Here is a 21,660-nt window from a genome sequence, read left to right on the forward strand (position 1 = left end):
CAGCAGGAAATAAAATAAATACTTTCAGCACTGATTAAAGATCCAACACTTTCCAGGAGCAAAAAGTGGAAGACAACATGTAAACACACAGACACACACGCACACACACACGCACACACACACACGGAGGGATGGAAAAATGAATTTTCCCCTCCTGGACCGACAGCGGACGTACCTGCTGGGACATTCTGTAGAGGAGGTTGCTGTCAGTGCTCTGCTGCTGCCATGTCCCCATGAAGCCCGGCTGCTCGGCGCTAGGCGGTCTGGTGCTGAACTGCATGGAGCTGCCTGCTCCCTCAGCACTGCTAACAATGCTAACACCACCCTGACCACCAACACCACCACCACCGCTGCTGCTGCTGCTGAGGCTGGGGTGAGTCCGGCTGCTGGACGGGATGCTCACACCGCCGGTGGGTTGGTTAACCTGAGCCGGAGGAGGAGGAGGAGGGGGCGGCCTGGGCGACTCCGGGTCTCTGCTGGGCTCTGCTGGGACTGGGTCGCACTCGCTGCTTCTCACATCCAACTCTGCCTCCTTGGACTTGGACAGAAGGAGGAAAGAGGGAGGACAGGAGGGAGGGAGGGAGGAGTGTGAAGGAGGAGAGAAGAAAAATAAGTCAGCGAAGGTGGGTTCTTTTGGGGTCGTGTTGTCTTTGAGTTTTTTTCTTCTTTTTGAGGAGAAGTGTGTGTTTGAGAAAAGAGGGTGAATCTCCTCAGGGGCCTCCTCATCTTGGGGGAGGAGAAGGAGGATGATGAGTGGAGGTGAGGAAGGTTGGAGAGAGGGATAGAGGGGCTGATGAAAAGCTGAGCAAGAATGGAGGAAAAACAAAAATAAAAGGTGGAGAGGGAGTGTGTGTGAGAGAGAGAGAGGGAGGGAGAGAGAGAGTGTGTGTGTGTGTGTGTGTGTGTGTGTGTGTGTGTGTGGACACACCAGAACACAGATTACCTGCCAAATATTCAGCCAAAAAGAAAAAAAAAAGTTGGAAATAAGAACTCGACAAATGCAAACCGGAAAGTTGACTTAAAAGTACAAAATCTGAGCCTGAAGTTTGAGTCTGAAACGAGCCGAAGCGGAGTCGCGCGTCTTACCATGAAACCAGCGGCCGTCCCGGGAAAAAGTGAGGATGAGGAGTGAGTGTGAGCCACCAGCTATCCCGTTCCTCTCCCTGCCTCCGTCTCTTCCTCTCTCTGTGTGACTCCGTCCCTCTCCTGACGTCCGCGCCGCTGCCTGTCCTCCCTCTCTCTCTCTCCTTCTCTTTCTTTCCTTCTCTGACTCCTCTGTACTCCGCCGCAGCCACGGAGGAACTGAGCCGAGCGCGTCGGAGTGTGTATGTGTGTGTGTGTGTGTGCGCGCGCGCGCCTGTGTGTGTGTGAGCGAGAGAGAGCAATGTGGGAGAGAGAGAGAGAGTAAATGTGTGAGTGTGTGTGCCGGGGCCGGTGAGGGCTCAACTGTGCCGCTGAGATGCTCAGTGACACTGCGCTGCACACTTCCCCGGCACGGACACCCCTCCTCTGCTCGGGGCCGGGAGGTGGGGGCAGTGAGGAAGAGGAGGAGGAGGAAGGGGGAGTTAGCTGCGTGTCCCCCTGCCTCATTACCATGTGGGCTGCTGCGAGTGGCCGGCAGCAACTTGGTTCTCCTCCGCAACGAAAAAAAAAAAAAAACGGGGTTTCGCTTTTGCGACGCGCTGGGGCGCTGCGTTATTGGGGGCGCCACAAAAAAGTAATTATTTGTAGTCAGCATTTTCTGTATTTAACAGCTGTTTGTGCGTGTGTAAACGACGTGGCACCTCACACACACAGGTTTCTTCAGTTGTCATTAAAAACTCCGCAGCCTTTGTTTGATTTCCAGCAGTTCTAATGAAGGACTAATGGAAACAGCAGCAATCTGCCACCATCTCCGCGCTCCTCCTCCTCCTCTTCCTCCTCCTGCTGCTCCGTGGAGGCGCTCAGATTTTAATTAAGAAAAAAATGAGGAAGAGGTTCCATTTTAGCCAAATTGGTCCCCACAGCAGCAAAGGTGTGGGAATAAAATGAGGGATGGAGGAGTAGAAGGAGACAGACACGGAGAAAAAGACACACAGGAGGATAAAAGAAGAGGGGGGAAAAATTTCCTTTGACACAGCATCTCAAACAATGAAGACACCCTCCCTCATCTACAACCTTCTGCTCCTCCTTTCCCCACAATCAGGCCGTCATTAGAGAAATGACGGAGCCGGTTCGGGGTTCCACGGAGATGTCACCGTGATCTTTCCACGGCAGATCAGCAGCAGAGAGGGACAGACGGAGAACTTCTCTCCCCAGCTGCATTAAACGGCCTCTGATCTATAGAGTCACTTCAGATTTTGTGCTAAATTGCTGCAGACAGCTGCCTGGCTGTCTGTTAAAAGCCTTTTGTAGCAGCCACTAATGGCAGTGCAGAGTTAACCTTTGCTGAGATTATCACACCCGTCGTTCCGGCGACGTACACGGAGAGAAAAGTGCAGCATGTGTCTGAACGTCTTTTTGTCAAGTGTGTTTAATTTACATCTTAACTCTCTTTTCTCCTCCTGTCCTGTCTTCATTGCTTTTGTTCTCCTCTTGTCTGGAGATGCACCGATCGATCAATCGACCGCAGATCGGAATCGGACGATTTTCTCTTGATACCGTCAAATCAGGCTTTTCATGTAGCGCATTAAAAACTAGCGGTTTACAACGTTTCTCATCCCGGGACTCTCAAATTAACGGAACCCCAAACTAAACGAATATTTGCGGATTCAATTTGATTAATTACTTAGGTTTTAACATATTAAAAGGTCTATGCAATTAATACCTTTTAGAATTTTTTTTTCTTTTTACATACAAAGGTAGCAGACGGAACTTCTTTTTTTGCCCGTAAATTTGACGCACAATTGACGTCCTAACAGCAACAGACGAAAAAGCCGCTTCTCTGATCTGATTGGACGCTAGGAAAGACTTTTGTTGTGTTCAAGTTGTGCTAGGAGGAGTTAGCATATCAGCTATTTAAAGCTAAAATAGCATCTTAATGCTAAAGATGCTAAAGTAGAACAATGCTAACATTAGTGTAAACATTTCTAAAGATGTAAATTTTAAAGAGTCACATGAGACATTTGAAAGCTGAATAACACTTTGCACCAATCTGATGCAAAATGTTTGTTTATTCAACAATGTAGCAACAAAAAGGGTTTAGAATTGAAAATGTTGCTTAATTTGTTGTTTTTTAATAATTACAGACCCACCAATATATAAATATATACATATATTTGCATAAAATGCAGAACATTTAACATAATGAACAGATTTTTGCTCATTTTGTGCATCTCTGACTGAAAAACATAATTTTCCTTAACATTTTAACATGTTGGATTTTTGTTAATCTGTTCTTAAAGACATAATTTAAATGTTTAGAGTTGCTTGTGAACCATAAAACTGGAACATATTTGAGGTGTTTTGATGATTTTGATGAATTTGACAAAATGTAATGTTTGTTTCTCAATTGGTGACTGTATGTTGTTTTTATTACTTTTTATGTTGTTGTGATCTAAAGCACTTTGAACTGCCTTGTTGCTGAAATGTGCTACACAAATAAATTTGACTGATAACTTTGATTTAAAACAAAAAGTTTATTTAATAAGAACTCAAGTTTAAGATTTCCAATCACTTTTAGTTGATGATATTTCATCTAGCAGTTTATACTTTAGTGCACTTTTTAAAAATGGATCAGATGTTTTTTAATGTGCCCAATGATCAGATCTGTAGCCAGCTTTAGCCTCCATCTTTAGTGGAAGATGTCGCCGTGCAGCTTTGCACAGTTTTCTGTTTTATCCAGGAAAAAACGCATCTCTACTTTTATCTCCCATCTTATTTTATGACCTGTCAGCAGCCACCATCATAAAATACTTAATGTATCACCCCTTCGATGCGCAGCTTTACTCTTAACAACTTATTGAAAACATAATGCATGAGGCTCAGGCTAATTCTATTAAGTGACAATTTAGCCGCCAAGGTTGCTTTTTCCCCTCTCCAGACTTTTCCCCCGCTCCCTCTCCCTTCCCCTCAGCTGTAAATGTGCTAGTCTGTGGGTTTTTCAAGTGGCACTCAGTGTTTCAAGTCAAGCTGGTGGCTCAGCTTCTGACCCGGCTGCTTAATGGCTGTTATTTGTGGGAGGGAAGAGTGGACTCTGCCAATAGAGCTCACTCTTCCTTCTCATTTCTCTCACACTTTTTCCCCCTTTTTTCTCTCTTTGCCGCTTGCTGATAGCAGCTACTAGCGGGAAGAGGAGGAAAAAAAAAATTTGGAGTGGAAACAGAAAGATGAAAAATCTGTATTAGCTGCAGAAAAAAAGAGGATCCTAGAGATTCTCAGGCTCCTTTATTAAAACTATTATTGTGGAGGACTTGAGAATTCCCCGTGGGGCAGGGGTCCATGTCGAAGCCCATATAATTAACTAGAGGCTCAGCTACGGATCAATTACCAGACAAGCAAGTGATAGCTGAATCAATGGAAGATCATCAGGCTCGTTATCAGTGTTGCAACTCATTAGAGGAAAAGTGAGGTAGAGAAAGAGGGAGAGCAAAAAAGAAAAGAGGGAGGGTGAAGATGGAGGCAGGACTGGTGTGTGTGTGTTTGTTTGTGTGTGTGTGTTGCTCCTCGTTAGCCACCACTGGCTGGTGACAGAGGGGGGGATCTGGACGATAAGGGCAGGCCGCTCTGTAGCAACAGTCACTGAGGCTTGTACGGATCAATACCAATGTGTGCATGAGGTTAAAGCCCGGCCGCAGCATCCTGGATCTCCAGCGACTCCTGAAGCGTTCAGCAGGCGGATGTCAAGGACAAAACGTTACGCAGCGCAGTAACTGGTCAAGTTCAGCAGAAAGACGACAAGACGTTTAAAAATATAAAGTAAATTTAACGAGTTGGGGATTTTCTGAAAAAAATGTAAAGTATTCCAGGTGAGAGTTTCATCTTTGAAGTTGTGTCATGAAAAAAAGATTTGGTTCATTTAGTGTTAGTTTTTTCTTTATGTTTAGAAAGACCTTTTTCACTTTTGCTTGAGATGATCCATTCATCGTTTCAGGATGTTTTTCCACCTGATAATCCAGCAGATTCAGTTTGATTCAGGACTAAAATTTAAACACTTGTTAGAGTTTTAGCCTTTGGTTCTCTTTCTCTCTATACTGAGTCGAACCAACCGAACTCTTTGAGCAGCCTGTTCCCCTCCTCACCTGTGGGGGCGCCGCACCAAGAACCACTGAAGGAAACGACACAAAAACCTCTGAAGACATTGAGCGCCACTTCCTTCTTCACCAAATGGAAACAAAAGTGACGTGTCAGATTTCAGGGGTTGGAGGGTTTATCTTTTGTCTTTTGTAAAAGACCAGGAGTCATTTCTCCGTCTAGCTCTAGGCTAGCACATCTGCTTTGGTTGTATTTACCCAGAATGCCCTGCGCTGCGGTCCACTGCCTGCTTTTGGAGCAGTCTCTGGTCCGCTTGGCGTTCACATACACATTCTAACCGCAGCAGAGTTCACCTCAACCAAACTGAGTCTTAATTTTGTAGTAAATCAAACTCCAAACTTTACCCAACTTTTACTCAAGAAAAGCCGTGGAGGCCAACGCTTATCGATTAGCGCAAATGCATCAGAGCAAAGACTGACCAATGTCCTGCTCTTACTGCTGAGCTTAGACTAAAATATTCTTCTGACACAAAAAGGAAAACAATTAACCCAAAAAGTTATAACACATTCAAAAAGCCTTATGAGTGAAAAAACATCTGCCAATGACACCAAAACTTTTTATCAATATTAAGGAATTATTGACTTGAAACAAGCTCCCATGTCTAGCTGAAAAGTTGCTTGTAAGTCAGTTTTGCACAATAAATTAGACAATACCTGGTAATATTTAGCATTAAATGCAGAACTTTTGACACAAGAAACAGATAATACAAAAACAGATTTTTGCTCACTGAATGTGGCATTTCTGACTGAAATACAGAATTTAATGCCTCATTTTGTTGATTTATTACATGTTGAACTCATGTTTACATGTATTTAAAACTTTTGAATTTAGAAAATAATAAAAAACGTCTAATCAGAAATCTAACCTGTAGTGGTTGTGACCTCCACATTTGCTCTGCATTTAGTAAAAATACTTTATCAGTTTGAAAAGTAATGTCCGAGCAATGCCACTTCCATTAAATCTAAANAAGTAATTTAAAACTGGATATTGGTGAAATTCCAGCATTAATTCCAGTTATCAGACTGATAAAACCGTGTCGGAATTATTTTATTCCTGATGTGACAGTTGCAAGGCTAAAAAAAAAAAAAGAAAAAAAAGCGAGAAGATTAAATGAAAAGTTTCCTCATTTCCAACGCAGAAACTGTTGCGCAAGAGCCGCAGCGGCCTGGTGTGTAACAGCGTGCGCTTGGTACGGCGGAGCCTGCAGGTCCCGCAGTGATTAACTGCAACCCTAACAGGCGCGCACGACCCTCACCGGCTCCCCTCACGCGCGTGCGCGACAACTGAAGCACACAAACACACCCGCGCGCGCGCCAGCACTCACAAAGGTCCGACTTCTCCCCTCATTCCTCTCCTCCCTTCTTTCCTCCGACTTTTTATCCAAAATGAGTTAAAAATAAGTCTGGAGTCTCCCGGCTCTGGCTGCAGGTTTACACCTGGAGTGGAAAATAAAAAAGAAAGGCAGCAGAGGAGTGAGAGGCAACCGGGGGAGAAATCAGCCGTGGTCCGGGTTCGGGAGCACCTTGCGTCGGCCGCAGGAAGGTGAGGAGCCGGTTCAGAGGGGGGAACCTGCCGGAGCTGCTACCCGCTCTGAAGGCTCCAAAACACGGATAGAAACTCCGCTTACTCCGCAACTGATGGAGACTTTAAAAGCAATTGAAATCGGATATAATTTCTACATAATTTTTTAAAATATATTTAGTGAATTAAATAAAATAAAAGAAGTCCATGCATTCAGCAGGAAATAAAATAAATACTTTCAGCACTGATTAAAGATCCAACACTTTCCAGGAGCAAAAAGTGGAAGACAACATGTAAACACACAGACACACACGCACACACACACGCACACACACACACGGAGGGATGGAAAAATGAATTTTCCCCTCCTGGACCGACAGCGGACGTACCTGCTGGGACATTCTGTAGAGGAGGTTGCTGTCAGTGCTCTGCTGCTGCCATGTCCCCATGAAGCCCGGCTGCTCGGCGCTAGGCGGTCTGGTGCTGAACTGCATGGAGCTGCCTGCTCCCTCAGCACTGCTAACAATGCTAACACCACCCTGACCACCACCACCGCTGCTGCTGCTGCTGAGGCTGGGGTGAGTCCGGCTGCTGGACGGGATGCTCACACCGCCGGTGGGTTGGTTAACCTGAGCCGGAGGAGGAGGAGGAGGGGGCGGCCTGGGCGACTCCGGGTCTCTGCTGGGCTCTGCTGGGACTGGGTCGCACTCGCTGCTTCTCACATCCAACTCTGCCTCCTTGGACTTGGACAGAAGGAGGAAAGAGGGAGGACAGGAGGGAGGGAGGGAGGAGTGTGAAGGAGGAGAGAAGAAAAATAAGTCAGCGAAGGTGGGTTCTTTTGGGGTCGTGTTGTCTTTGAGTTTTTTTCTTCTTTTTGAGGAGAAGTGTGTGTTTGAGAAAAGAGGGTGAATCTCCTCAGGGGCCTCCTCATCTTGGGGGAGGAGAAGGAGGATGATGAGTGGAGGTGAGGAAGGTTGGAGAGAGGGATAGAGGGGCTGATGAAAAGCTGAGCAAGAATGGAGGAAAAACAAAAATAAAAGGTGGAGAGGGAGTGTGTGTGAGAGAGAGAGAGGGAGGGAGAGAGAGAGTGTGTGTGTGTGTGTGTGTGTGTGTGTGTGTGTGTGTGGACACACCAGAACACAGATTACCTGCCAAATATTCAGCCAAAAAGAAAAAAAAAAGTTGGAAATAAGAACTCGACAAATGCAAACCGGAAAGTTGACTTAAAAGTACAAAATCTGAGCCTGAAGTTTGAGTCTGAAACGAGCCGAAGCGGAGTCGCGCGTCTTACCATGAAACCAGCGGCCGTCCCGGGAAAAAGTGAGGATGAGGAGTGAGTGTGAGCCACCAGCTATCCCGTTCCTCTCCCTGCCTCCGTCTCTTCCTCTCTCTGTGTGACTCCGTCCCTCTCCTGACGTCCGCGCCGCTGCCTGTCCTCCCTCTCTCTCTCTCCTTCTCTTTCTTTCCCTTTCTGACTCCTCTGTACTCCGCCGCAGCCACGGAGGAACTGAGCCGAGCGCGTCGGAGTGTGTATGTGTGTGTGTGTGTGTGCGCGCGCGCGCCTGTGTGTGTGTGAGCGAGAGAGAGCAATGTGGGAGAGAGAGAGAGAGTAAATGTGTGAGTGTGTGTGCCGGGGCCGGTGAGGGCTCAACTGTGCCGCTGAGATGCTCAGTGACACTGCGCTGCACACTTCCCCGGCACGGACACCCCTCCTCTGCTCGGGGCCGGGAGGTGGGGGCAGTGAGGAAGAGGAGGAGGAGGAAGGGGGAGTTAGCTGCGTGTCCCCCTGCCTCATTACCATGTGGGCTGCTGCGAGTGGCCGGCAGCAACTTGGTTCTCCTCCGCAACGAAAAAAAAAAAAAAACGGGGTTTCGCTTTTGCGACGCGCTGGGGCGCTGCGTTATTGGGGGCGCCACAAAAAAGTAATTATTTGTAGTCAGCATTTTCTGTATTTAACAGCTGTTTGTGCGTGTGTAAACGACGTGGCACCTCACACACACAGGTTTCTTCAGTTGTCATTAAAAACTCCGCAGCCTTTGTTTGATTTCCAGCAGTTCTAATGAAGGACTAATGGAAACAGCAGCAATCTGCCACCATCTCCGCGCTCCTCCTCCTCCTCTTCCTCCTCCTGCTGCTCCGTGGAGGCGCTCAGATTTTAATTAAGAAAAAAATGAGGAAGAGGTTCCATTTTAGCCAAATTGGTCCCCACAGCAGCAAAGGTGTGGGAATAAAATGAGGGATGGAGGAGTAGAAGGAGACAGACACGGAGAAAAAGACACACAGGAGGATAAAAGAAGAGGGGGGAAAAATTTCCTTTGACACAGCATCTCAAACAATGAAGACACCCTCCCTCATCTACAACCTTCTGCTCCTCCTTTCCCCACAATCAGGCCGTCATTAGAGAAATGACGGAGCCGGTTCGGGGTTCCACGGAGATGTCACCGTGATCTTTCCACGGCAGATCAGCAGCAGAGAGGGACAGACGGAGAACTTCTCTCCCCAGCTGCATTAAACGGCCTCTGATCTATAGAGTCACTTCAGATTTTGTGCTAAATTGCTGCAGACAGCTGCCTGGCTGTCTGTTAAAAGCCTTTTGTAGCAGCCACTAATGGCAGTGCAGAGTTAACCTTTGCTGAGATTATCACACCCGTCGTTCCGGCGACGTACACGGAGAGAAAAGTGCAGCATGTGTCTGAACGTCTTTTTGTCAAGTGTGTTTAATTTACATCTTAACTCTCTTTTCTCCTCCTGTCCTGTCTTCATTGCTTTTGTTCTCCTCTTGTCTGGAGATGCACCGATCGATCAATCGACCGCAGATCGGAATCGGACGATTTTCTCTTGATACCGTCAAATCAGGCTTTTCATGTAGCGCATTAAAAACTAGCGGTTTACAACGTTTCTCATCCCGGGACTCTCAAATTAACGGAACCCCAAACTAAACGAATATTTGCGGATTCAATTTGATTAATTACTTAGGTTTTAACATATTAAAAGGTCTATGCAATTAATACCTTTTAGAATTTTTTTTTCTTTTTACATACAAAGGTAGCAGACGGAACTTCTTTTTTTGCCCGTAAATTTGACGCACAATTGACGTCCTAACAGCAACAGACGAAAAAGCCGCTTCTCTGATCTGATTGGACGCTAGGAAAGACTTTTGTTGTGTTCAAGTTGTGCTAGGAGGAGTTAGCATATCAGCTATTTAAAGCTAAAATAGCATCTTAATGCTAAAGATGCTAAAGTAGAACAATGCTAACATTAGTGTAAACATTTCTAAAGATGTAAATTTTAAAGAGTCACATGAGACATTTGAAAGCTGAATAACACTTTGCACCAATCTGATGCAAAATGTTTGTTTATTCAACAATGTAGCAACAAAAAGGGTTTAGAATTGAAAATGTTGCTTAATTTGTTGTTTTTTAATAATTACAGACCCACCAATATATAAATATATACATATATTTGCATAAAATGCAGAACATTTAACATAATGAACAGATTTTTGCTCATTTTGTGCATCTCTGACTGAAAAACATAATTTTCCTTAACATTTTAACATGTTGGATTTTTGTTAATCTGTTCTTAAAGACATAATTTAAATGTTTAGAGTTGCTTGTGAACCATAAAACTGGAACATATTTGAGGTGTTTTGATGATTTTGATGAATTTGACAAAATGTAATGTTTGTTTCTCAATTGGTGACTGTATGTTGTTTTTATTACTTTTTATGTTGTTGTGATCTAAAGCACTTTGAACTGCCTTGTTGCTGAAATGTGCTACACAAATAAATTTGACTGATAACTTTGATTTAAAACAAAAAGTTTATTTAATAAGAACTCAAGTTTAAGATTTCCAATCACTTTTAGTTGATGATATTTCATCTAGCAGTTTATACTTTAGTGCACTTTTTAAAAATGGATCAGATGTTTTTTAATGTGCCCAATGATCAGATCTGTAGCCAGCTTTAGCCTCCATCTTTAGTGGAAGATGTCGCCGTGCAGCTTTGCACAGTTTTCTGTTTTATCCAGGAAAAAACGCATCTCTACTTTTATCTCCCATCTTATTTTATGACCTGTCAGCAGCCACCATCATAAAATACTTAATGTATCACCCCTTCGATGCGCAGCTTTACTCTTAACAACTTATTGAAAACATAATGCATGAGGCTCAGGCTAATTCTATTAAGTGACAATTTAGCCGCCAAGGTTGCTTTTTCCCCTCTCCAGACTTTTCCCCCGCTCCCTCTCCCTTCCCCTCAGCTGTAAATGTGCTAGTCTGTGGGTTTTTCAAGTGGCACTCAGTGTTTCAAGTCAAGCTGGTGGCTCAGCTTCTGACCCGGCTGCTTAATGGCTGTTATTTGTGGGAGGGAAGAGTGGACTCTGCCAATAGAGCTCACTCTTCCTTCTCATTTCTCTCACACTTTTTCCCCCTTTTTTCTCTCTTTGCCGCTTGCTGATAGCAGCTACTAGCGGGAAGAGGAGGAAAAAAAAAATTTGGAGTGGAAACAGAAAGATGAAAAATCTGTATTAGCTGCAGAAAAAAAGAGGATCCTAGAGATTCTCAGGCTCCTTTATTAAAACTATTATTGTGGAGGACTTGAGAATTCCCCGTGGGGCAGGGGTCCATGTCGAAGCCCATATAATTAACTAGAGGCTCAGCTACGGATCAATTACCAGACAAGCAAGTGATAGCTGAATCAATGGAAGATCATCAGGCTCGTTATCAGTGTTGCAACTCATTAGAGGAAAAGTGAGGTAGAGAAAGAGGGAGAGCAAAAAAGAAAAGAGGGAGGGTGAAGATGGAGGCAGGACTGGTGTGTGTGTGTTTGTTTGTGTGTGTGTGTTGCTCCTCGTTAGCCACCACTGGCTGGTGACAGAGGGGGGGATCTGGACGATAAGGGCAGGCCGCTCTGTAGCAACAGTCACTGAGGCTTGTACGGATCAATACCAATGTGTGCATGAGGTTAAAGCCCGGCCGCAGCATCCTGGATCTCCAGCGACTCCTGAAGCGTTCAGCAGGCGGATGTCAAGGACAAAACGTTACGCAGCGCAGTAACTGGTCAAGTTCAGCAGAAAGACGACAAGACGTTTAAAAATATAAAGTAAATTTAACGAGTTGGGGATTTTCTGAAAAAAATGTAAAGTATTCCAGGTGAGAGTTTCATCTTTGAAGTTGTGTCATGAAAAAAAGATTTGGTTCATTTAGTGTTATTTTTTTCTTTATTTTTAGAAAGACCTTTTTCACTTTTGCTTGAGATGATCCATTCATCGTTTCAGGATGTTTTTCCACCTGATAATCCAGCAGATTCAGTTTGATTCAGGACTAAAATTTAAACACTTGTTAGAGTTTTAGCCTTTGGTTCTCTTTCTCTCTATACTGAGTCGAACCAACCGAACTCTTTGAGCAACCTCTTCCCCTCCTCACCTGTGGGGGCGCCGCACCAAGAACCACTGAAGGAAACGACACAAAAACCTCTGAAGACATTGAGCGCCACTTCCTTCTTCACCAAATGGAAACAAAAGTGACGTGTCAGATTTCAGGGGTTGGAGGGTTTATCTTTTGTCTTTTGTAAAAGACCAGGAGTCATTTCTCCGTCTAGCTCTAGGCTAGCACATCTGCTTTGGTTGTATTTACCCAGAATGCCCTGCGCTGCGGTCCACTGCCTGCTTTTGGAGCAGTCTCTGGTCCGCTTGGCGTTCACATACACATTCTAACCGCAGCAGAGTTCACCTCAACCAAACTGAGTCTTAATTTTGTAGTAAATCAAACTCCAAACTTTACCCAACTTTTACTCAAGAAAAGCCGTGGAGGCCAACGCTTATCGATTAGCGCAAATGCATCAGAGCAAAGACTGACCAATGTCCTGCTCTTATTGCCGAGCTTAGACTAAAATATTCTTCTGACACAAAAAGGAAAACAATTAACCCAAAAAGTTATAACACATTCAAAAAGCCTTATGAGTGAAAAAACATCTGCCAATGACACCAAAACTTTTTATCAATATTAAGGAATTATTGACTTGAAACAAGCTCCCATGTCTAGCTGAAAAGTTGCTTGTAAGTCAGTTTTGCACAATAAATTAGACAATAATACCTGGTAATATTTAGCATTAAATGCAGAACTTTTGACACAAGAAACAGATAATACAAAAACAGATTTTTGCTCACTGAATGTGGCATTTCTGACTGAAATACAGAATGGAATGCCTCATTTTGTTGATTTATTACATGTTGAACTCATGTTTACATGTATTTAAAACTTTTGAATTTAGAAAATAATAAAAAAGTCTAATCAGAAATCTAACCTGTAGTGGTTGTGACCTCCACATTTGCTCTGCATTTAGTAAAAATACTTTATCAGTTTGAAAAGTAATGTCCGAGCAATGCCACTTCCATTAAATCTAAATTATTTTGCATTAAATGCAAAACTTCTGACATGACAAATTTTTTTCTCATTACTGACTAGAATACACAATTTTATGACTCATTTAATCAATTTATTACATGTTAACTTGTGTTAATGTGTATTTAAAAATAAAATGTTTGAATTTAGAAAAAAATTAGAATAAATGTCAGATCAGATCAAACTTCTGCTGACATGGAGTTAAAAAGGGCCTGGATTTTACCATCTTTTCTCCATGTTTTACTATTTGTGTTTTTAATTTTTGGGGTTTATTTCTTTGTTTTTATCTTAACCGTCTTCCCTTTGTAAATAATTTTTGATGCCTGTGAAAGGTGATATAGAAACAAAGTTTTACTTAATTACTAAAGATCTCCCCTGTAATGGTTAAGACCACCAGTTCTAGGTGAAATCTGAAGTAAACTTTTATCCGTTTGGTTCATGAACATAAAACTCTTTGCTCTGATAAACCCGAGTTCACTGCAGGCTCAGTTCTCTGTGGAGGGAAGTGGAAGCAGTGCTGGGAAGGTAAAAGCAGGATTTTTAGCAGCTTCTTGTCCTTTGACTGTAAGCAAGCAGCCACCCTCCATCACCGGCCGTCAAACCTCTCAGCCGCTGCCTGTTTGTTTTCTAAACGCCGACATCTAATGGGTCAAATAGCTCAGAAATTGGGCGCAGCAGCTCTCGAGACTTGAGAGGAAAAAGCGCCTTGTTGGAGCAAACAACGGATGCCGCTGTCATCAGCGGGTCCAAATTACAATGCTTAGCCGCTGCCTTATTTTATTTTTTTCTTGAGTTTTGTTTGTGTGTGATTATACGAGTCGTAAGGAGAGGTCAAAAGGAAGGATGAGAGCTGAATTCAGGGCCAGGTAAGTGGAGCTGCATTATCTTTGCAGTGATGGTGAAAAAATGATCAAGACGAAGCAAACAGGATTGAGGAGTGAGATTTTACTGAAGGTGATGCTTCTTCAAGTTTATTTTGAACTTTTTTCCAAACTGAAACTTCAAGATTTTGAGAAGGAAATTAAAACAAAAACGAGGAGAACAACCAGAAGGAGTTTTTAAAATCGGTGTGTGGATTGAATGAAAAACAAAAAGGATCTTATAGGGAAATATGTTGGACATGATGAGTGTCTCAAAGCCAAAAATGCTATTATTAATATTAATAATGTGTAAATAATTGCATATTTAATTATGAGAGTGTGAAAATACTATATCTGGTGTGAGAGGAAATCATAAGATCTTGCATATTTGTCTTATAAACATTTATGTTTTTACTTTTTATTGTCTATTTGAAATGAATGATTTTTTTTTTCTGTTACTGTATAATAAACCAGAAGAAACTAGAGATCAGACATGAAGTCTGGGTGCCGTGATGCACCTGGACATTCAGAGTCGCATAAAAACGGTTACAAAGTCGGCCTTCTGTCACCTGAAGAACATTTCCAAGTTAAAAATGTCTCAAGATCTAGAGAAACTAATCCATGCGTTTGACTTCACAATGTTTAAATAGGAATTATTTACTTAAAACAAACTCCTGTTTCTTGCTGCAAACTTTGTTTTGTCTCACTTCAAGTGCATTGAGATATTTGCTGTAAAAACTAGACCAAACTGACTTGGTTAGATTTTGTGTTTTTCCAGCATAGGGGACATTTACGTGTGTCATTAGGTCGCACACCATTACAGGGGAGATGCATCAAAAATTCTTTACAAAGGGAAAACCGTTAAGATAAAAACAAACAAATAAACCCCAAAACCTAAAAACATAAATAGTAAAACATGGAGAAAAGATGGTAAAATCCAGGCCTTTTCTTAACTCCATGTCAGCAGAAGTTTGATCTGATCTGACATTTATTCTAAATTCATTTTATTTTTAAATACACATAAACACAAGTTAACATGTAATAAACTGATTAAATGAGTCATAAAATAGTGTATTCCAGTCAGTAATGAGAAAAAATCTGTCATGTCAAAAGTTCTGCATTTAATGCAAAATAATTTAGATTTAATGGAAGTGGCATTGCTCGGACATTACTTTTCAAACTGATAAAGTATTTTTACTAAATGCAGAGCAAATGTGGAGGTCACAACCACTACAGGTTAGATTTCTGATTAGACTTTTTTAGTTGTCGTTTCACCACCACTGCTACTGTAAAGTGCTCATAAGGCCGAGGTGATTCTGCTGCTTTCATTTTCACAAAGGTGCACTTTATGAGGCGGGCTGCCAGTGATCAGGGACACGGCCGATCATGTGGCTCCCGCCCATCTCCCAGACCTTCCCGTGGCCCCGTCTAGCGTCTTCCCCTCAGCCTCGCTCTTATCCCGCTATCACAAGCGCGGAGCTGTTCCTGCTGCTGTCATATGATGTCTTGTGGCGCTGCAGCGGCAGCAGAACAGGGACACTTCTATCCCTGTGCCATCTGATCGACACGCTGCTCCTTGTCACATGTGCATGTGCTGAGAGCAGAAAGCGGGTCACCGGCAGTACCAGCCCTCGGCCATGTGCTGCTGCTTACGTACAAAGGTTGCCGGTTTAGGAAATGCCACTTCCTAGCCGTCTCAGGCTTTTATTCCTGCTTTGTTTGAGTTAATTTTATTTGTGTTGCACTTTTCAGCAACAAGGCACCAATCATGGAAAAAAAAACAATAAATATGAAGGGTTTCTCCCACAAAAAACTTGCACCAAAGTATTTGCACTAGAAACTGGACCCAAAATATTGGTGAGGTTTTGTGTTTTTGCAGTGCAGTGATCCACCAGCGGCCCGTCGTGGTTTCGTGTTGAAAAATGTTCCTTTCAGGTTTAATGTTCTAAACCTCATTTTAATGAGAAAAGTTTCTCATTAAAACAAAAAGTAAACTTAAGAGAAACAGTAATTAAAACGAGAAACTTTCACATTAAGATATAAAAGAAAAGCGTCTTGTCAAAACAAGATATAAAGCTAATAATTAGAAAGAGAAATTTTCACATTAACCAGAAGTTTTCTGACTTTATCCCTTTAGCCTGCGAGCTGTTTTTCCATTGTATTTTCTGGGGGTTGAGGTTTACATTAAAAACTCGCAGGCAGAAAACAATTGGTATCGGAAAATGGGAATCTGCAGGTGAGGATTTTTAAAGATCGGTAATCGGCAATCGGCCAAAAAACTGCAATCGGTTCATTGCTAGTGTTTAATCCATTTTGGTGCCAAGCCTTTTTGTGATTTATAAATCCACTGGTCAGATATTAATACCTGTATCGGTGCCGAGACTGAAAGAAAATAGATTGGGTATCAGTGAAAATAGAGGATCAGTGGATCCAATATGGGATAAAAGTCAATACAGGGGTGTCCAACGTGTGGCCCACAGGCCATTTGTGGCCCTTTGGTTTATTTTCTGTGGCCCCCGACCTCAAGTCCAGAAAGGCACAAATTTGTCTCTCAGAGATTTTTTGTGATTTTTTTTTTTTTTTTGGGATGAGATTCTCCATGGAAAGTTTATATCTTCTTAAAATGTTCAGTAAATCAGTTTTGTAAGCCTTTCTGTCTTTTTGTAAAATATTACATGCCTTTATTATATTTATTGTAATATAACAGATTAAGAAGAATTTATAGTACATTGGCAAGGAGTTGGTAATTATTCTGAAGCTGTATGTCTGGTTGTTATTGTCATTATTATTATCCAGATTTTCTTGTCTTGTTATGAGTTGGTTTGTAACCATTTTGTCTGTGTAATATAATTTAATTTTTGTCTCCTTAGCCCAGTATTTTGAACAGGCATGTGAATCCTATAACACGGCTTAATAAATATTGATAATTGTTGAGATAATGGGTAGGATTAATTAACTGATCACTTCCTTTCAAACAGGAAAGTGGAGCTAATTATTTTGTTCTTGGTTGCGTTTTCTCTGTCCTACTGATTGCCTCTTTTCTTGTTTTAAAAACCTGTTTGAAATAAATAAAACGAATCAAAAGAAAAAAGAGGGAAGAGTAAATTTTGGCCCCTGAATGTTTCTAAGTTGGGGATTTTGGCCCTGGGGGTAAAAAGTTTGGACACTAAAGAGAAGAATAGCTGCTTCCTCTTCCTGCCATCTCTCCGTTTTCTCCTCAGCAGCCTTTCACCCTTACACTTGGATAATTCCTCTCTAATCATCTCTGGCTCCTCTTCCTCTCCACCCTCATTTGCCCCGCCACCCCCCACCTCCTACCCTCCGCTCACCTCATCAGACAGGGCTTCACCACCTCCATCCCCTCGGCCCGTCCTCTCTCACTGACCCGTGCTCCCCCCAGTCACAGGGCGTTGTGTCTCTACCTGCCAGGCTCCCTGACAGCCCCGCGTCCCCCCCGCCGCCTCCGCCCCGCGCCCCCCGAGAGGAGACCGCCTGCCCATCCGGAACGCTGCCGTGGCAACCCTGTCGTGCACCCCCGCCCCCTCCGCCGGCCCGGTGTCGACCAGAACCGGCATGGAGGGTTTGACGAAGTCCTTCGCTTCCCTCTCTCATCTCCACTTTCTGTCTCTGGATCTCTCATTATTATAATTTTACCCGTCCTCTTTCTCGAAGATTTTCCTTTCTTCCTCTGACCTGACTAACACGTCTACAAGTTTTCCTCTCTTGGACCCTCGATGAAATGTTTTCTTCCTCTGCAAGGCGAGGCAGAGTTAGACGGAGAGGAAGTTTAATGACTTCTTTTACAACCTGAGGACTCGTGTTTGTTGTTGTTGGTAACAGGGTTCATGCAGGTTTCCCCAACTCAAATTTAAGACTTTTTAAGACATTTATGAATAAAACTTTAGACCTCTATCCAGGGTTGTGACTTTGATTCTTCATTGTCACGATAAGTTCCATTAATGATGTTTAAAAAAACCCTAAATGTCATGTAGAGTCTGTTTGTTGATGTAGACAGGAGCTTGGAACATTGATCATGTTCAATTTTATTTAATAATAAACCTGGAAATCTACAAAAATCATCGAGAACGCAGGGAGCCAGAGCAGAACAAAAACAGGAACCAGGAACGAGAAGTAATCAGGGTACCGACGGGGATAACGGACTTAACTGAATAACAAACAAACCTCAAAATAACTCAGAAGAACCCAACAGCAACACTAAAGATGTCCGTATTGTCAGGATTTTGTTTTTAGAATGTTTCTCTGCTGAATAAATTTGAAATTATGATTAACAGCAGTTATTGAGTGCATTTCAGTGATAAAAATCACTTTTGTTTATGTGACTGGGGTCATGAAGATATTTACTACAAATGGATGGAAATATACAGTTTCCTAAAACAGTCACTTTAATATCACAATAGCAAATGCTGGGACAAAACTTTTAAATGTCTGTGGCTTTTGGCTGCAGCTTTGTGCTCTCTAGCAAACTAGCCAGCTAATGAGCCACATGTTAGCTGCTAAAGAGCATCATGCTAGCTGCCATTTAGCCACATGCTAGCCGCTATTTAGCCACATGCTAGCTGCTATTTAGCCACATGCTAGCTCACTAGATCTACTTTGGACTTGATAAGACCCAGTGGACCAAAGGTTGCCGTTATCTCTGTGACTTGTGCACATTTTCATTACCACACTTTTTCCTTCCACTAAGCTTTCCATGATACAGCAATCTGTAAATATCCTGTGTCTTTAGTGATTACTGTGTATTGTACCCTCTTTGTGAATGGCTCAGATTTTGTTGGACATTAGTTGATTAAAACTGAAACAGAATTTTGCGTTCCCATGATCTGTCATCCAGAATCATCAACATAAAATTAAAACTGTCAAATATCTCTTTGGGTTCTGAGTCTTTGTGATTTTCACTGTTTAAATGGACATACCCAAATAAAATATATTTTAAATGAAATTATAAGCTATTGAGAGACACCTGTTTATAATTATGAGTCACAAAATGCAGAAAAGAAAGTTTTCTTAGACTAAAATAAAGCATCTAAGGAAAGAAAATTCTTAAGAAAAGGTGCCAACAAATGAAGGGAATCCTATGTTCATTAAAAAGTTACCCGACTGTGTTCTAGCAAATAATTGCAGTTTATGACTTGAGCTGTAATGAGATCTCCTGGCCAGATATTGAGCCATATTATACACTTTCTCTCATCAAAGTGAAGGTTATCTGGTGATGGGTCAACCTGTTGCTGTCAGCAGCAACATCATCTGGTAGAAAAACCTCTGAGCTCCGACATGATGCCAGGTGACAACTTGACTTGACAACCTGTATCTGTGCTTAAAGGGGCGGTATTATGTGTCTTCCAGGCACAAAGTGCCATTTTAAAGCACAACAGAATAAAATATGTTACCTTCAGTTGCTGCATATGAAAAATTATATTAAATAAATTTGACTTTATAATTTAATGTCTTGAAATTGGGCCTCTGTCTCTTTAAGAAGTTCCTGCTCTTTCTGAAACTCCGCCTCCAGGAAGTCATCCCAACATGGCTCCTCTGTTAACCCTTTAACGACGTTTCTACCAGCTTTGCTCTGAGAAGTAGCTCTATAATGAGCTTAGCAGTCTGCTGCTGCCGCTAGTCTGAAGGAGCTGAATGAGGGAGTGTTGCTGTGCCTGAAAGCCAGAAACTGCATCTCAGAGGAGGAGCTGCGTCTCAGAGGCGGGGCTAAGTCCACTCAGGCGTTCTGCTCAGCTGAATGGTTGCCATGGAGATTAAAGGATTTCTCAAACATGCATGAAAGAATCAAAGTAACACTTCATTTATGTTTTTGATGAGGAAATAACATTATAACATGATTTAAAGCTCAAAAAAGTTTATTTTACATAACACCGCATCTTTAGGACTTTTATTTTGAAATAAGAAAGCGAGTTGTTCTGGAGTTGGAGCCATTTCAGGTTCGTGTTTGGAGAAGAAAACGTTGACAGACGATGGATGTGTCAAAATTCAGAGGCTAAATCTTTTGAAGATTGATTATGTGACCTATAGCTGATTAATTTAATTATTCAAACACCAAACATGCATTAATACACATAAAGAAAACTGTTTTAGCACTACTGCTAAAGTTAACATGTATGGTGTTTCTTAAAAGCAGAGGTCAGCTGTACATTACATCTAGTGGATCTTAACTTAGATCCTTGCTGCCTACCAAAGAATATCCACACAACAGATGACAAAATTACAGGAATCAGGTTTTCTTCTTTACATTAAAGCTGTGAAAACTAAACCTCAAAGCCACTGATAGCAGAAAATGTTAATAAATTTAAAGCAACAAGAAGCCAAAGAGACATTCTGAATGTAAGGAAACAAATTTCTACAAGCAAACCATGATGATGGTTTGTGTTAAGATGGAAGCACATAACACAACACAAAGTATTTTAGAGTAAATATATAAATACTGACAGCAAATACTAAGTCAAGTGACTCAGTTTTAGTTTTACTTGCAAGAAATTACTGTTACATAAACTATAGTTGGGTTTAAAATACTGATTATTAAAATAAAACCAGCAGTTTATACAGAAAATATTTACTAAATATTGCTGTGCGCCTTTGTTGAGTGGACTTTTACTGCAGCTGCTTGTGTTGTTGTGCTTCATGTCCCTGATCAGGTCCGCCTCTTCGTGGGGCAGTCAGTTAGCATAAAGCTATTATGAGACATAAGCAATGACATCATGTGTCTGAAATGTGTCTTTGTCTATCGCAGCGAGCTTCAGTGGTATCAACGTATCCATCTACGGATGAGGCAGGAAGTTTACAGACAAAACTGAAAGACGCACAGATTTTTCTCCCTGAAGGGAAACCAGACCAAACATCTCTTGTTTTAGATCATATGGAATTAAACGCATCAAGAACGAAGGCAACTTCCTACTTTGACACATTTTAGACACTTGGAGTCTCACCTGTGGATGTATTTTAAGGTCACACCTGAGAGTCACCGCTTTCTGGTTTGATGGGAAACCTCAAAATATTCCTGCAGCTGCTCCAGTGTGATTCATCCAAAGAAACATTTCCAGATGCTTGAAGGTGAAGATTCATCTGTGTAAACAATTATATTCAAGTATGAACATGATGGGAATGTCCACCGCTCAGGAAGGAGGCGGGTTCTGGTCCGAAACGTGCAGACTGACCGCAGAGCAAAAGCCAGAATCGTCGTGAAAATGCTGCTGGTGAGACAGATCCACAGTGAAACATGGACTGAATGCCAATCAGTGAGGAAGAAGCCAATTCAGCAAGAAGAAACATGAGAAGAATAAAAGAGCTTCATTTGTGGAGATATTTCCTGTAGTTTGATGAAACCACAGGTTTGGACACAAAGACCACCGTTAACCGGGACGCTTGTATCTGACGATTGTACCGAAGGATGGGGGTGGCAGCATCATGCTCTGGGCTGTTTTACTGCAGCAGCAACTGATGAACTTTATAACACATCACAAGGAAATAACATTATGTGGAAATATTGAAGGCAGGAAGTAAAACACTGGGCACAGAACCAGATGGAAATTAACCCTAAATAAACAAAGTGGTTCTAAATATGCAGGCAGAGTTTACAGAGAGGCTTCAGGATCACAAAGTCCTGATCTCAGTCTGATGG

At 42.3% G+C, this 21,660-nt stretch overlaps 1 protein-coding gene and 1 long non-coding RNA gene across 5 annotated transcripts in view; both read right to left on the minus strand.

The window, feature by feature from the left end:
• The window catches only part of bnc2 (basonuclin zinc finger protein 2), a 241,306-nt gene that overhangs the window by 149,182 nt on the left and 70,464 nt on the right, over positions 1-21,660 (minus strand). Inside the window, exons 1-2 of one of the 4 annotated variants that reach the window (XM_007560631.2) lie at positions 1,087-1,466; positions 176-538 (exon numbers count right to left, since the gene is read on the minus strand). In XM_007560631.2, the coding sequence (XP_007560693.1) occupies positions 176-538; positions 1,087-1,089 (366 nt within the window). In that variant the 5' untranslated portion in view covers positions 1,090-1,466. Of the gene's footprint in view, positions 1-175; positions 539-1,086; positions 1,471-7,142; positions 7,497-21,660 lie in introns of those variants that run through there. The other 3 variants (XM_007560632.2, XM_007560634.2, XM_016675582.1) reach the window with 3 other exon arrangements.
• LOC107837138 (uncharacterized) overlaps positions 20,512-21,660 on the minus strand; it is a 29,640-nt gene continuing 28,491 nt past the window's right edge. Inside the window, exons 2-3 of the long non-coding RNA XR_001663132.1 lie at positions 20,969-21,104; positions 20,512-20,857 (exon numbers count right to left, since the gene is read on the minus strand). This is a non-coding gene — a long non-coding RNA (uncharacterized LOC107837138). The remainder of the gene's footprint in view (positions 20,858-20,968; positions 21,105-21,660) is intronic.

The sequence above is a fragment of the Poecilia formosa genome, unplaced genomic scaffold, assembly GCF_000485575.1.
Source record: "Poecilia formosa unplaced genomic scaffold, Poecilia_formosa-5.1.2 Scaffold117, whole genome shotgun sequence".
Classification (NCBI taxonomy): Eukaryota; Metazoa; Chordata; class Actinopteri; order Cyprinodontiformes; family Poeciliidae; genus Poecilia; species Poecilia formosa.